Genomic DNA, 15,046 nt, shown 5'->3' with positions numbered 1-15,046 from the left:
CGATTATCTAAACTTATACCAGAAATTAACCCGAACATGATGATCAAATTTGATCCGAAACCCGAACCATACCCGATCTTAAAATTAGTTGACTAAATATGGACTCATATCCAATTTGATTCGAACCGAAAATAACCCGAACAAAAAACAACCCAAACCGAAAATAACCCGAACCGACTGAACTGAAAGAAACCCGAACCGAAAGCAATTTGAACCAAAAGCAATTTGAACCAAATTTAACCAAATCCGAAAGTAACCCAAATCGAAATTAATTCGAACCGAAAATAACTCGAACAGAAATCACCCAAACCGAAAATAACCCAATTTTAATTTATCCAAATTCGATCTGAACCGAACATTGACCCGATTTTTTAACTTGATAAATGAGTAAAAGTGAATAAAGGATTTATTGCTATTATATATATATATATATTATATTATATTAACAACATGATGAATACTTAAATAATGCCTGTTTTATTCTCTTTTTGAATTATACTCCTAGTTAACTATCAAATTTTGGTAATAGTTTAATGAATATCAATATCAACTTTTGATAATAGTTTAATTAAAATGATGAAAATTATTTTAAATAATAAATTAATTTAAATAAAGTTATAAAATTAAAAAATATATTAGATTTATAGTAGAAATAATAAAAAGTTTGCTTATATTACATAAAAAGAATAACAATAATAGGAGGAATAGCACTATAACAGTGAGAATGAAAACAGTAACAAGTAAAATTTACTTATGTTACTTATAATAAAAATATTAGATTTATTATGAAAATAAATAGGAAACAACTAAAACAAAGGAAATAATATATTAATATTAGATTTATAATGAAAATAATAGAAAGTTTACTTATGTTACAACTAAAAAGTAACAAATAAAATTATGTATGTTTTTTTTCTTAAATTTAATAAAATTTAATAAAAAATATTTTTTAATAAAAATATTTGATTGAAAATAAATTTTTTAATAAAAATATTTTTTCTTTATAAAATAATTCTCATTATAAACTTATCGTACAAGATTAATATAAAATTTCGGTAAAAGTTGTAACATGCGTTATATGATCATATTTGTGTCAAATTATTATCTCTAAATGATGGTTTAATTTAAAATATTGGACGGTTAAAATTTTTAATTAAGTCTAAATGATAATATTAACAAATAATAAGACATATTTTTTTTATAAGAATATATTAATGATTTTATATATACTTGATTAGACTCATAACCAACACAATCAAAATTGACCTAATCGTAAGTTGACCAAAATCGAAAATCAACCGATCTGATATTGACTCAATCAAAAAATCAATCGATCTAATATTTAGCCAACCCGATCCGATATTGACCCGACTCAAAAATCAATTGATCTGATATTGATCTTAACCAAAAAACAATCGATTCGATAATCACCTGACCAAAAAATCGACCCACCCAAAAATTGACCCGACCTGATACGATTTACCATTCCGAATCAAATCCGATTCTAACCAAATAAAATTAAACCAAATATAATATCGAGCGAAAATGACCCGACACAAATCTGATCCGAATGACCCATTTTTCACATCTAAATAAATACTCATTTAAATAGATTTCGTACTTTATATAAAAGTATTATTGCGTGTAATTTGAATTATATTCAAATATAAAAATATTATTTAATCAAATGTAAATAAAATTATATAACTAAAAGATAAATCAAATTAATTACGATGTATTTTTTTTTTGGGATAACAAAGAGATAAAACTGCCTAATTTAATAACTCGGGTTATGCCCTTCTGCCATCAGCAGCGCCTTGAGTTCGTTGGGAGGTGTATGGTCGATTAATTACGATGTATTTGTTTAACTCAAAAAATTTAATCTTAAAATATAAAATATAAAATATAAAATAAAAATATATTTTGATAAAAAACATAGAAATTAAAAAAAATAAGAAGTAAATCCATTATTCGAGGAAACTATTTTCAAGCCGAAAGGGAGTTGTACCCGATCCGAATACCCGGTTCATTACCCGAACGGACTAGTGTAATGGTTTGACGAATCTGCCTCGACTTCCTTGGCTCGTCTTCTATGAGTGGAATCAGTTGTGCTGGCAAAGTCGATAAAATCAGTATTACCAATTCCAAAATTTCAGAAACCTAGCGAAGATAGGAAAAAGAAAACATGGATCAGAAGCAGAGATCAGTGGCAGCAGCTGCAAATTCCCGTGCCTATCAATTCCACCCCGCGCGAGCTGCCATTTCCGATCTCTTCAATCTTTACTTAGGAGTAGTAATTTCTTTCGCTTCCTTCTTTTTTCTTCATTTTCTTTCAATAATTTTCTTCTCCGGAACATGTTTATTCTTTTCAATTTTCTTTGCAGAGAAGTAGCCGCCAAAAAGCTGACGATTCTGTTCGAGAACCACCGTAAGTCACTTCTTTTTGAATCTTGATTGAGGTTTAATTGATTATTCTAAAGAAAAAAAAATTAACTTAAAAAATTTTCAGGAACAAAACCCATAAGCGTGTGCTCGCTCTTAATAGGGAGCTTCCTCCGCGAAATGAGCAGTTCCTCATAGATTTTGAGCAACTTCAGACTCAGTTTGGTGTAAGTTTTCCCATTTTTAAAGCATCGATGTTACCTTTTTCTTTCTTGTTTGATGTTTATTTTTAAACTGCCTAGTTGTTACATTTTCTACTTGCTGTAGAGAAAAAGCAGACCATAAGATGATAATTTTAACCAAAGAAAAAATTGTGAGGCCAACTTGATTTATTATTACATTAACAAGCTCCCTACAACTAATTATACACACTTGAGGAGGAAATTTTCTCAACGAGGTAACAACCTTTTTCATTGATTTTAGTAAAAATTACAACATATAATAATCTTAAAGAGTTTCCTCTTCCTCTGGAACATGTTTGTAAAATCCTTCCCTATATTAAAGTAAAATTGCAAATTGTTTTATAGAAAAGAATTTGCATTTTTAATCTACTCTCCTACTTTTCTATCCAAAATGTAGAAGCAGCAAGCAAGTAGTAATAGTAACAATCAAATGGCAACTCAATTAATATTTCATAATCAGTTTTGAGATGCTGTTTCTAAACTATTTTTTTGTTTTGATTCTATACCGTTCTTGTCAGGACCAAGATCAGTTGCAGTCTGTGACAGAATCTGTTCTAATATCTTTGGTTATTCAGTGTTGTAGTCATGCACCACGGGCTGAATTTCTTCTTTTTGCTTTACGTAGCTTGTGCAGTATAGGATACATTAATTGGGATACCCTTTTGCCATCCCTTCTCTCTTCAGTTGCCTCTGCAGAAGTGCCAGTGAGTCAAGGGAGTCAGGGAGTGCCTTCAGTTTCATCAACAAGTTTATCACAGTCTGGAATGATGCCATCTACTAGTGTAACTGCTAACACTTCTAATTTTCAGTCTTCGAATCCTGCATCTACGTTAAATCCAGTTCATGTTATTGGGTCTCCAGCACAATCTACAATTGAATCATCTTCGGTTGCCACTTTATCCCCTGTAAAATTATCTGATATAGCCTGCAATGGTCAACCATCTACAACTAGGATAGATCCATCTATAAGACATAACGCTATAAGCAATTTACGTCAGTTATGCTGCAAGATCATTTTAACTGGGCTAGAGTGTAATTTGAAACCAGTGACTCAAGCTGAAATTTTCTACCATATGCTGAATTGGCTGGTTAATTGGGATCAAAGGCAACAGGGGAATGAGGAATGTGATGGGAAGTCCTGGAGACTGAACAAGGCTCTAATTGAATGGCTGCACAGTTGTTTGGATGTAATTTGGTTGCTGGTTGAGGAAGATAAATGCAGAGTGCCTTTCTATGAATTACTTAGAAGTGGATTGCAGTTTATAGAAAACATTCCTGATGATGAAGCCTTGTTTACACTTATCTTGGAAATACATAGGAGGAGAGATATGATGGCTATGCATATGCAAATGTTAGACCAGCATCTTCACTGCCCAACATTTGGAACTCATCGGATATTGCCACAGACAATTCCTAACATTGCTGTTGAAGGTGTGGCAAACTTACGGTATTCACCAATTACCTATCCAAGTGTGCTTGGAGAACCGCTTCATGGAGAGGTGATGACTATTACAAACTTATTATATATATCTAAATACATCTACTTTCATGAAACTGAAATGATGCCAAGTTTCTTGTAGTTTCTTTTGATCCATGCTACTCTGACTGTTAATTTTCCTTGAAGTACATGTCCGAAAAACAGAGGGGTGGGGATATGATCCTCAACATTTGTTGACAAAACTTAGGGGGGAAAAATGAATATACAGATAGATACATGACATTCATCCCTATGTTTGAGTAACATGGCTTTTGACAGCTTTGTTAAAAAGATATTAGTCTATAATACAACTGTTTAAGTAATAGTGTGATTCAATGTTACATGTTAGAGGTTCTTTGTTATCTACTCTTTTGATTGCAATTCTTCTAGCTACCTATTGAGATAGGAGCCGTTGAGCTTTTACCTGCCTATTCTGACAGACTGACACACCCAAGGAAAGTGCTAGACTTGTAGTACAAAAGAAAGGAGCTGGCTGTGAAGCTGCTGCATCTGCTCTCTTGGTCAATGGGTAGTAGAATCAGCGCAAAAGAGACAATTACTTCATATGCCTTACTCCTTTTAGGCAAACTTTGGAACATCCAAGAGCCAACCTTTCTGATATATTATCTTAGTGGAGTATAGAATTGATGGGAAGGGGAGGAGAGAATACAATCCCTTGGCAAATCTATGTTTCTTATAATTTGTGATCAGAGTTCAGAAAACCTCTATGTTGCTTTAAGAAATGCCAGTTGTGATCCTTTGGAGTTGTTTTATTCTGATGTAATTTTTTGTTAAATCCTTCTTGAAATCAATTGATTTGAAACATTCTAATTGGTTTTTCTTGGTGTCTTCTTGCCTAATGCCTGTATATCCTTTGTCCCCTTCTATGAATCGTTCTTTGATATAAACTAGTGAGATTTTATATAGCTCAAGAGTAAATGTTAAAGTGTGCTATTTCAGTGTTGAGTTTGATTCGTGCTAAATCTCTACCACAAAATGGTGAGAAGCTGTCATTCTCTCAGTGTTTCCTGAACTTTTTAGTTTGCTTCTGGTTGATATATTCCGCTTCCAGTTAAAAAAAACATTTTTTCTTGCATGTATGCTTATAACAGTTTTGTGGCAATCATAGAATATATTTATCAGTTAAATTCAGTTATGTTATTTATGCTTCAATTTGTAAGGAGTTAAAGGATAGAATCAGCAGCATAGAGGGTATTCTTCGTTGGATTCCTAGATCATCTAATATGGAAGCAGATGCACTAGCTAAGACAGGAATTGGTTAGGAGAAAGCTTTGTTATGATTTGGGTGATTTCTTTGTGTTAGGGATTAAGTTGTCTGTTTTCGATATGTAATTTGTTTATAATAAAATTTTGTAATCTTCCTTTATATTTTAATAAAATATGAGGCACTCTTTTCTCCCTTCCGCTTTTTATTGGAATACCTTCCGGTGTTCTAGTAATTATGAAGGGGGTTTTTAACGAGACCTCCAATTCTTATAAAAAAATGTAGTTATGTTATGTGTACGTGTACCTATATATCTATATATAATCTTTTACTATTTTTCTTTATTTATGACTTGTAAATCTGTTGTGTGAAAATCAGAGAGGGTTAGAGAGAAAAAGAATGATACATTCTCACACATACATATTGGGTTCCATGGACCAAGTGTTGTCAAGTTGGTTTCTTTTAATAGTTGCTTATATTTGTGTAGGATCTTGCAGCTTCTATACAGAGAGGTAGTTTGGACTGGGAGAGAGCCTTACGTTGTATAAGGCATGCTATACGCTCTACTCCTTCTCCTGATTGGTGGAAACGTGTTCTTGTCGTGGCACCTTTTTATCGAGGTTCAGTGCCAACTCCTGGTGCTGTTTTTACCTGCGATATGATCTGCGAGGCAACAATTGATAGAATTGTTGAGCTTTTGAAGTTGACAAATGCAGGCAATAAATTCTTCTCTAATGATTTACTTTTTGTTCATTTGATTTTTCTCTAATTAAAAAAAGTCTGTAGTCGTTATCTGTCCATTTGTAATTCCTAGTCAATTATTGTTATTTTATAACTCTTGCATGAGGTATAATGCATCTTTTTAATGCTGGTTGTTTTTCAAAATTTATCCTTTTAACTGTGACAGTTTCCAAAATAGCAATGGGAATATGGAGGAGTTGAAATTTTCAATATTGCTGATTTTTAACTTCTGTTTTTTTATACATTGCAGAGATAAATTGCTGGCAGGAGTGGCTTGTCTTCTCAGATATATTCTTCTTTTTCATGAAAAGTGGATGCATAGATTTTGTTGATTTTATTGATAAGTTGGGCTCACGCCTTACAGCAAGTGATCACCACATACTTAATACAAATCATGTTACCTGGCTTCTTGCACAAATTATTCGAGTTGAACATGTCATGACTGCTTTGAATACTGATTCCAGAAAGGTTGTTTTTAAATGGAAAATTTCTTTGTCTTTCTTCTATTCAGTTTGGTTTGTCTCAATGAAATTTTTGGTCTTCTTCATATATTAGGACACTCGGTCATAGTCTCATGATTATTAGTATCTTTCATCCGACTTCTAATTTTCTGCAATGATTACTTGGTAGTAGATATGGTAATTCATGTTGCATTGTTTATTTTGTGCTGCTATCATCATGTTCAAGGTATATTATATTCATATAAAATTTGATACCTTATAAATTTATATTATATAGATCCGGAGACATTCACATATTCATGTTTTGTCTGTGTTTTTTTGGGCATCGTCTCAAATTTTAGTTATTTTTTCCAATCGTTTTCCCGTCGCGTGAACATATTGTGTCTAATACTGCCATATCTACTTGGTGGTGATTGAGTAAATTAGATGAATCGCTTCAACTTAGGCTTTGCAATTCTGCTGGTAGGTGGAGACAACAAGGAAGATTCTATCATTTCACAGAGAAGATAGGAGCTCTGATCCTAATAATCCCCAAAGCATCCTGCTTGATTTCATTAGCAGTTGTCAAAACTTACGGATTTGGTCATTGAATACATCAACTAGAGAATATTTGAATAATGAACAGTTGCAGAAAGGGAAGCAAATAGATGAGTGGTGGAAACAAGTGAGCAAAGGTACATACCATGCAATTGCTATTGTAGGTTGAGTAAATTTAATATGCAGCCATTATTGCACGTTTCATGGTGAAGCTAAATACAATTTTGTCCTATATGCACAGTTTATTGCTTTGTGTTTCTTGTTCATTTCCAACCTACAATCCATTTATCATTAACATGATCACATTCCATTCTCAAGTCTGATCTTCCTACTGCTCATAGAAGTCATCAAAGCCTGCATCATAATGTCTGAATGAACCTTAATATATAGCTCATGTTTTACAGTTTTAAAATGTTATGTTTTATTTAGGGGAACACATGATGGATTATATGAATATGGATGATAAATCAATTGGGATGTTTTGGGTTGTCTCCTACACCATGGCACAGCCTGCTTGTGAAACGGTCATGAATTGGTTATCTTCTGGTGGAGTTACAGAGTTGTTACCTGGAGCAAATGTACAGCCCAATGAGAGATTCATGGTGATGCGGGAAGTTAGTCCGTTGCCAATATCACTGTTATCTGGCTTTTCAATGAATCTTTATTTGAAGTTGGTCTTGCAAATGGAAGAATCTTTATTTGCTGGGCAGGTATGATCCTAAATAGAATCATGTAATCTAATTCAAAGTTGACCTCTTTTTGTTTTAGGGTTAATGATTTTTATTAGGTATTGTACAGTTGGATCGCCATTGATTTTCTAACTGTTTCTAATTGCTTGGTATTTGATTCTTTTGATGCAGGTTGTTCCTAGTATAGCAATGGTTGAAACATACACCAGATTGTTGCTCATTGCACCTCATTCATTATTCCGTTCACACTTCAGTGTAATTTGCTTTCCTTCTGCAGTTATTATTTGTTTTCTTTTAGAAGATTTCTTAGTAGAGGAATAGTGTCTTGCTCTTCTCATTTAGATCTGTGGCATAATTTGTTGTCTATTGGAAATTTTTTTTCTTATCATTTTTAATGGAAGCCTTAATAGGTTATTGCCACTTTTAATATATTTTCTTTAACCTCATTCTCATTGCTGCTGAAAGTAAATTGGCCATCATACTAATTTAGAAAAACAAAATTTGAGTTTAGAATGATTCCATTTTTCAATATAATTTGTGCTTTTCAGATTTCCTTGACATCTGTTCCCAGATCATTGACCGCCTTTCATGTGAACCAACTAACCGGCCGATTGAAACAATTCACCTTTATTAAATCATTTTATTTAGAAAAATTGCACCTATTTTGGAATTTTCTTTCAGAACCCATTAAACTATATACATTGGCAACTTATAGAGTGCCCCATGGTGATTTATGATATTACTCCATATATTGGAAAATGCATAGTTGTTGACTGCTGAATTTTTCCAGTTTAGACCAAAGATAAAGTCTATATACCTTATTCTCGTCTTAACGGTTTTGAAAATATTGTCGCTTTCTAATATAATAATATGATTTCTAAAAAGCTGTTATCTTTGCAGCATTTGGCACAGAGGAATGCTTCTTTATTGAGCAAGCCTGCGGTGACACTTTTGGTTCTTGAAATTGTGAACTATCGCCTGCTTCCACTCTACAGGTGATCTTCTGCCCGGTTCACACAGCAAAGATATCCCTCTCCCCTCCACTGGTGATAATGTTTAGAATGAACCTTGCATTTTCAGATTGAGCTTTCTGATTCCCAAGGGTTTCTGTGTTCTACATCATTGTTTGCTTTCATCTTACTCTTATACTTCTGGCACTAAATAAGTTATAAATGCTCAAGATTAGTCTCTTACTCTTAGGACTCTGCCAGCTTCAAAACCTAGGGATTTTTTCTTATTTGCAATTTGATGATACCGTATATGAGATTTTCCATCAATCTTTATAGGTACCAAGGAAAATGCAAGCCTCTGATGTATGATGTTACAAAAATAATTTCTGCATTAAAAGGAAAACGGAGAGATCATCGTGTATTTAGATTAGCTGAGAACTTGTGCATAAATCTGATTTTGTCATTGAGAGACTTTTTCTCGGTGAAAAGGGAAGGGAAGGTAAACACTGATATTTCCAACCAAAAACTTCTGTTCTCTCCCCTTGTTTAATTGGTAAAGTTTGAGACTGATTTTTTCAGGGGCCCACTGAATTCACAGAAACTTTAAATCGGATAACCATTATCACTCTTGCCATCACTATTAAGACCCGTGGAATTGCAGAAGCTGATCACCAACTTTACCTTCAAACTATGTTGGAACAAGTATTGGCAACTAGCCAACATACGTGGTCAGAGAAAACACTACGATATTTTCCCTCACTTCTTCGTGATATTTTAATGTCGCGGACAGACAAAAGAGGAATGGCAATTCAAGATTGGCAACAGGTTCAATTGATGTTTCTCATTTTTTTCCCATTTTGTTTGATATGTTTTATGAGATTAAGTGATGCCAATATTATTACGTGGCACTTGCTTAGCACACATGCAGGATAAGTGTAAGAAGAAAAGGAAGAAACAGTTAATGCCTCAAGCTTCAGATGTCTAGAATGTTCATGAAAGGGCTTGTTAGATAAAAAGAGAAATCTAACATGATGAGAAAATATTTTTAGAGCTACATTTATTCAACTCCATTGTTGAGTGCTTATTTTCAGTCATACTGATACGGTTCCACTACCCAGCAAAGTGTCAACTACTTGGCCTACACAATTTCCATGATCTACATGATACTAAAGAGAAGTTAGAAGTCTTCGCTGAATTGTCCTCCATGCCTCCATAACTTCAGTTCTGCCATGTTTCCATTATCCCCTATTTTATGGGATTTTAGCTAACTAATAGTCTAGGCTGTATCTTATAAATATCCTAGGATTTTCTAGGCTACATCTACTAAAAATTATTGTTCTGTTCATCATTTTCTTTCGAAATTCTGCTTCTATCACATACCTTGAGAGTGAATGGATAATATAAGACAAGGGGATGTTGATATATATATATATATATATATATATATATATATATATATATAATGTGTTTCTCATGAATTTATATGAACCTGAAATTTCTTGTTCCATGCAGTTATTCATCACTCTTGAAATATTTTGTGTTGTTTCAATTTTCAAATCATGTTATTATTAATAATAATTGTTTTCATCTTGTTATTCTCCTTGTTTTCTTGCCTGCCTAGATTTCTGGCAGCAGCTAATAGTGGAACTTATTCCTTATCTTTTTACAGTCAGAAACAACAGTGATTAACCAGTGCACACAACTTCTTTCATCATCTGCTGAGCCAAATTATGTTATGACTTATCTCAATCACAGTTTCCTTCAACACCGTAAATATCTATGTGCCGGTGCATGGATTCTGATGCAAGGGCACCCTGAAAACCTTAACAGTGGGAACTTGGTATGTTCTTGACTTTTCTGGAAAGACCGCTTGAATAGAATCGTGTTGTTACTTTTCTGATAGCTACCCTGCAGTTTCTTTTTCTCCTAAATATTGCATTACAATGTTATATAACATTCTTTGGCTAAAATTTAATCAGGCACGGGTCTTCAGAGAAGTTTCACCTGAAGAGGTGACAGCCAATATTTATACGATGGTGGACGTATTACTTCATCATATTCATAAGGAGCTTCAACATGGGCATTCCTTGCAGGTTTTGTAGCCATCTTCTTTGTAGTTTCCTTAAACTACATTGTTTCCTTTGTTGAGAATTTCATATGGTTTACCTTTCTCAGGACCTTTTATTGAAAACTTGTGCAAACCTGGCCTTTTTTGTTTGGACCCATGAGCTTATTCCTTTGGATATATTACTTCTGGCACTCATTGACCGGGATGATGATCCTCATGCCCTGCGTATTGTGGTATGCTCCTGTGAAATATTGTGCCACTATTCTCACTTAATGTATCCTTCTAATTTCTCTATGTACTAAATTACTATAGTTTAATATATATTTCATTCATTATTTTCTTTTATTTATTGTTATTGTTTTCTTTCTCATATTTCCTTAGGATCTAGTGTTAAGGGTTTAGGGTATATTTGATATCATCTTGGATATATTTTTTTTTTGAAAAATGTAACTATTGTCTTGCTTGAGTTTATCTAGAATTTATGAAGTTTAATGTATAAAATGCCTACTAATTCTATTTTAAGGTAAACTGTTGACTTGTTATCGTGATTTGTAATGGCATTGATGCTCAGATAATATAATTAAAACTTGCAGATAAGCTTACTTGAAAGGCAAGAGCTTCAACAAAGGGTGAAATTGTACTGTATGAATCGTGGTCCCCCTGAGCATTGGCTTTACACTGGAATATTTAAGCGGAATGACTTGCAAAAGGCCCTTGGTAATCATCTCTCATGGAAGGAGAGGCAAGTTTCCCCCTTTTTTTCAATTGAATGAGTCCAATTAAAGCTGAAATTTAATTTATCCGGTGATAGTAGTGCTTTGTGGTTAAATTGATATGTAATTATGTATGTTTTAGAGAGGAATATTCTATGTGCCTTGTTGGGAAAGATTTTTAGTAAAGTTGTTGCTATATGTTTTATGCTTTGTTAATTATTTATGTTTATCATTATTGTTGACAATGCTCTTTCTAAGATTTACAGGTATCCTACATTCTTTGATGATATTGTGGCACGTTTGCTCCCTGTCATCCCCTTAATTGTTTACAGACTTATTGAGAATGATGCCATAGAATCAGCTGACAGGATTTTGGCAATGTACTCTGTATTTTTAGCTTACCACCCTTTGAGATTTACATTTGTTCGTGATATTCTTGCATATTTCTATGGTCATCTACCTGGAAAGTTAATTGTTCGAATATTGAATGTACTGGATCTCAGCAAGGTAATACACTTATTGTTCCCATCTCTTCTCAATTACACTTGTTTTTCTCAAACAATTCTCTTGTCAAAACTTATTGGCTTCAAATGTGTTTCAGATTCCTTTTTCCGAGTCATTCCCTCAGCACATTGGTTCATCAAATCCTGCAATATGCCCTCCTCTAGAATATTTTGCTACTCTTTTATTGGCTCTTGTGAATAATGTGATACCCCCATTAAACAGTAACTCAAAAAGTGGGTCAATGGGAGATGCTTCTAATAATTCAGTGCGTGGTCCTCATAACAAAACTCCTGCAACACCTCAGTCTGGGCCAGCAAATGCTTCCGAGGGTCAAAAGGCATTCTATCAAATTCAGGATCCAGGGACATATACTCAACTGGTTCTGGAAACAGCTGTTATAGAGATCCTCTCTCTTCCCATTTCTGCTTCTCAGATTGTGTCATCTCTAGTTCAAATTGTTGTCAACATACAACCAACACTGATTCAATCCAGCAATGGACTGCATGGAGCTTCTAATAGTGGCGTGCAAGGTTCAGTTTTACCAACATCCCCCTCAGGAGGTAGTACAGATAGTGCAGGCAGATCAACTCCTTCAGTGTCAGGGATCAACACCTCTAGTTTTGTTTCCCGAAGTGGTTATACTTGCCAACAGCTTTCATGCTTATTTATCCAAGCTTGTGGTTTGTTGTTGGCCCAACTCCCTCCTGAGTTTCACTTACAACTTTACATGGAGGCATCACGAATAATTAAAGAAAGTTGGTGGCTAACAGATGGGAAGAGATCACTGAACGAACTAGACTCTGCTGTTTGCTATGCTTTGCTGGATCCGACATGGGCTTCCCAAGATAATACCTCTACGGCCATAGGTATTGTATCATTTTAATTGACCTCGCCAGTTTTTTCAACTTGAGAATATTAGCATCAACTCAATTTCATGTTTGTTATATTCCATAGTTGACCTAAGGATTTCATGATGCGCTATAATGCAAGTATGAAACTGTTTTTAAGATTACAGAATACACAAAAGTGCCTCTAAGGTTATGGATTTTCTATCATTTAATTGTTTTCAAGGTTAGGGTGCATAACTAACTTGAATTTCTCATGAGTAACTTAACTGAGGAAAGGAAAAATGATACTGATTCCTTGCCTGGCTAAATTAATTCATGCTTATTGTGAGGGGTCAAATATTAGGCATCCGTTTTGTTAGTTCTTATATGCATTTTTTATAGTGTTCATTTAGTATTTCAAATTTTAAAGAATTACTAAGGCAAGTTTCTTTCAGTATTTTGTAATAATGCCTAGGCCAGTGCCAAAACAGTGATATATTCTCAACTGATCTTCACTCTAATGTGATTATTCCATTGTTGTACCAGGTAATATAGTCGCATTGCTTCATTCTTTCTTCAATAATCTCCCCCAAGAATGGCTAGAGGGAACACATGTCATTATTCAACATCTCCGGCCGGTAACATCAGTTGCCATGTTGAGAATAGCATTCCGGATAATGGGCCCTTTACTACCACGACTTGTCAATGCTCACAATCTTTTCAACAAGGTATAGCAGTCATTTACTTCTTTAATTCTAATAGAATGCTTTGCTCTAGATGGCGAGTCAGATTTTTGTTTAACTGGAGGTTTCTTTTTGTTTTTTACTCCCCAATATTTAATAAACTTTTGGTTCTTTGATATGAAAGTAACATCACGTCACATATAGTGTGATGCTCAGTTGTTCACTTCGGAGATCATAAGTTAGCAACTTGTTCTTTAGATGGTAAATCGACATGGTTACACTGTTGCAGCATATAATAGCATCTACCTGTTTCATGTCTAGTCCTTATTGGGTTGATCTGAATTGTACAAATGGCAATTATTTAATCTAATTGGGTGGCAGTTAGGAGTTTGGCATGTAGACAGATATGATAATATTATTAATCTGATAACAAAATGCATATAGAATTGGGAGGGGAGTGCTCTGATCTGCGGCATCGACCGAAAAGAGGTTGATTTTGGTGTTACAGCAAAGTGACAAAGATGATTTTAGCAATAGGTATATGTTGTAAAGAAAACATGCAGTAGGATGTTGACATGGTTGGTATATTGCTATTAGAGATTGTATAGCATGTTTACCTCAAAAATCAAGGGAAAGGTGAAAACATTGGGTGATACAAGGTTTACAAAAATTTAACAATGCATGATTAGTTGTTGTATGCTTAATTTTCATTAATTTAATTCCAGATTCTGTCATTACTATTGAATACACTGGTGGATGTATTTGGGAAAAACATTCAACCACCGGTCCCAGTTGAAGCATCAGAAATATCGGATCTCATCGACTACCTGTAAGTATTTTGCCCGGTTCGATCAGGCCATTTGTTTTTTCCATAAGAAAAGTAGTTAAAAACATTGATCTTTGATAACGTATAATGTTGCAGTCACCATATTATCCACTATGAAGGACAAGGAGGCCCAGTGCAAGCAAGCAGCAAGCCAAGGCCGGAGGTGTTGGCTATTTGTGGGAGAGCTGCTGAAAGTCTACGCTCCGACGTACAACATCTTCTATCACACTTGAAACCCGACATTAACTCTTCGATATATGCTGCTACGCATCCGAAGTTGGTTCAGAATCCATCCACCTGAGTTGCAATCACAGGTAGTGGATATAGAGAGTTTATTGAAATGTATGGATAAAAATGCATGTAAAATTTGAAGAGTGGGTTAGGTTTTGATTTGTTTATGTAGATTTTGTAACTAGAAATGAGCCTCGTGTGGTTGGATATACAAATATTTTCTTGTTCCATCGAATGGGCGAACATTCTTAATACTAATTTAGAAGAAAAGAACGAGTTAAACATTGATTTTAGTTTAGTTTTTTTTATTAAACTTGATTACAAGTCGTGATATCTGTTCTAGAGATATCCGTTATAGAGACTTTCAATCATTTGATAACGAACGCTCAAATATTATGCGTTGGTGCTTGAACCCTTGGATTTCTGAGAATAATAATGATTCCCTTAATCGTGTAGCTTGGTTTATATATATATATATATATATCCAAAT

General features: G+C 34.0%; 1 protein-coding gene across 1 annotated transcript; it reads left to right on the top strand.

Annotated features, from left to right (window-relative positions):
* Positions 1–2,129: 2,129 nt before the first annotated feature.
* On the top strand, positions 2,130–14,841 carry LOC120178914 (mediator of RNA polymerase II transcription subunit 23-like). Its single transcript, XM_039184680.1, has 21 exons — positions 2,130–2,290; positions 2,385–2,428; positions 2,510–2,609; positions 3,143–4,123; positions 5,814–6,042; positions 6,318–6,535; positions 6,995–7,202; positions 7,495–7,775; positions 7,926–8,009; positions 8,655–8,749; positions 9,041–9,203; positions 9,284–9,529; positions 10,374–10,544; positions 10,684–10,797; positions 10,880–11,005; positions 11,366–11,514; positions 11,752–11,992; positions 12,087–12,855; positions 13,363–13,544; positions 14,225–14,328; positions 14,422–14,841. Exons 1-21 carry the CDS (start codon positions 2,186–2,188, stop codon positions 14,624–14,626), a joined length of 4,815 nt encoding a protein of 1,604 aa, XP_039040611.1. The 5' UTR covers positions 2,130–2,185; the 3' UTR covers positions 14,627–14,841.
* Positions 14,842–15,046: the final 205 nt, after the last annotated feature.

Source organism: Hibiscus syriacus, unplaced genomic scaffold (genome assembly GCF_006381635.1).
Source record: "Hibiscus syriacus cultivar Baekdansim isolate YM2019G1 unplaced genomic scaffold, ASM638163v2 tig00112383_pilon, whole genome shotgun sequence".
NCBI lineage: Eukaryota > Viridiplantae > Streptophyta > Magnoliopsida > Malvales > Malvaceae > Hibiscus > Hibiscus syriacus.
Note: the sequence above shows the minus strand (reverse complement) of the source record. Positions and strands in the feature narration are given on the sequence as shown.

Excerpts from the sequence above, each read along its gene's own strand:
- LOC120178914 (XM_039184680.1), top strand. The coding sequence starts at position 2,186 with ATGGATCAGAAGCAGAGATCAGTGGCAGCAGCTGCAAATTCCCGTGCC. Across the intron at positions 6,536-6,994 it reads TGAATACTGATTCCAGAAAG|GTGGAGACAACAAGGAAGAT; the intron begins GTTGTTTTTAAA and ends TTCTGCTGGTAG. Across the intron at positions 11,006-11,365 it reads CTCATGCCCTGCGTATTGTG|ATAAGCTTACTTGAAAGGCA; the intron begins GTATGCTCCTGT and ends TAAAACTTGCAG.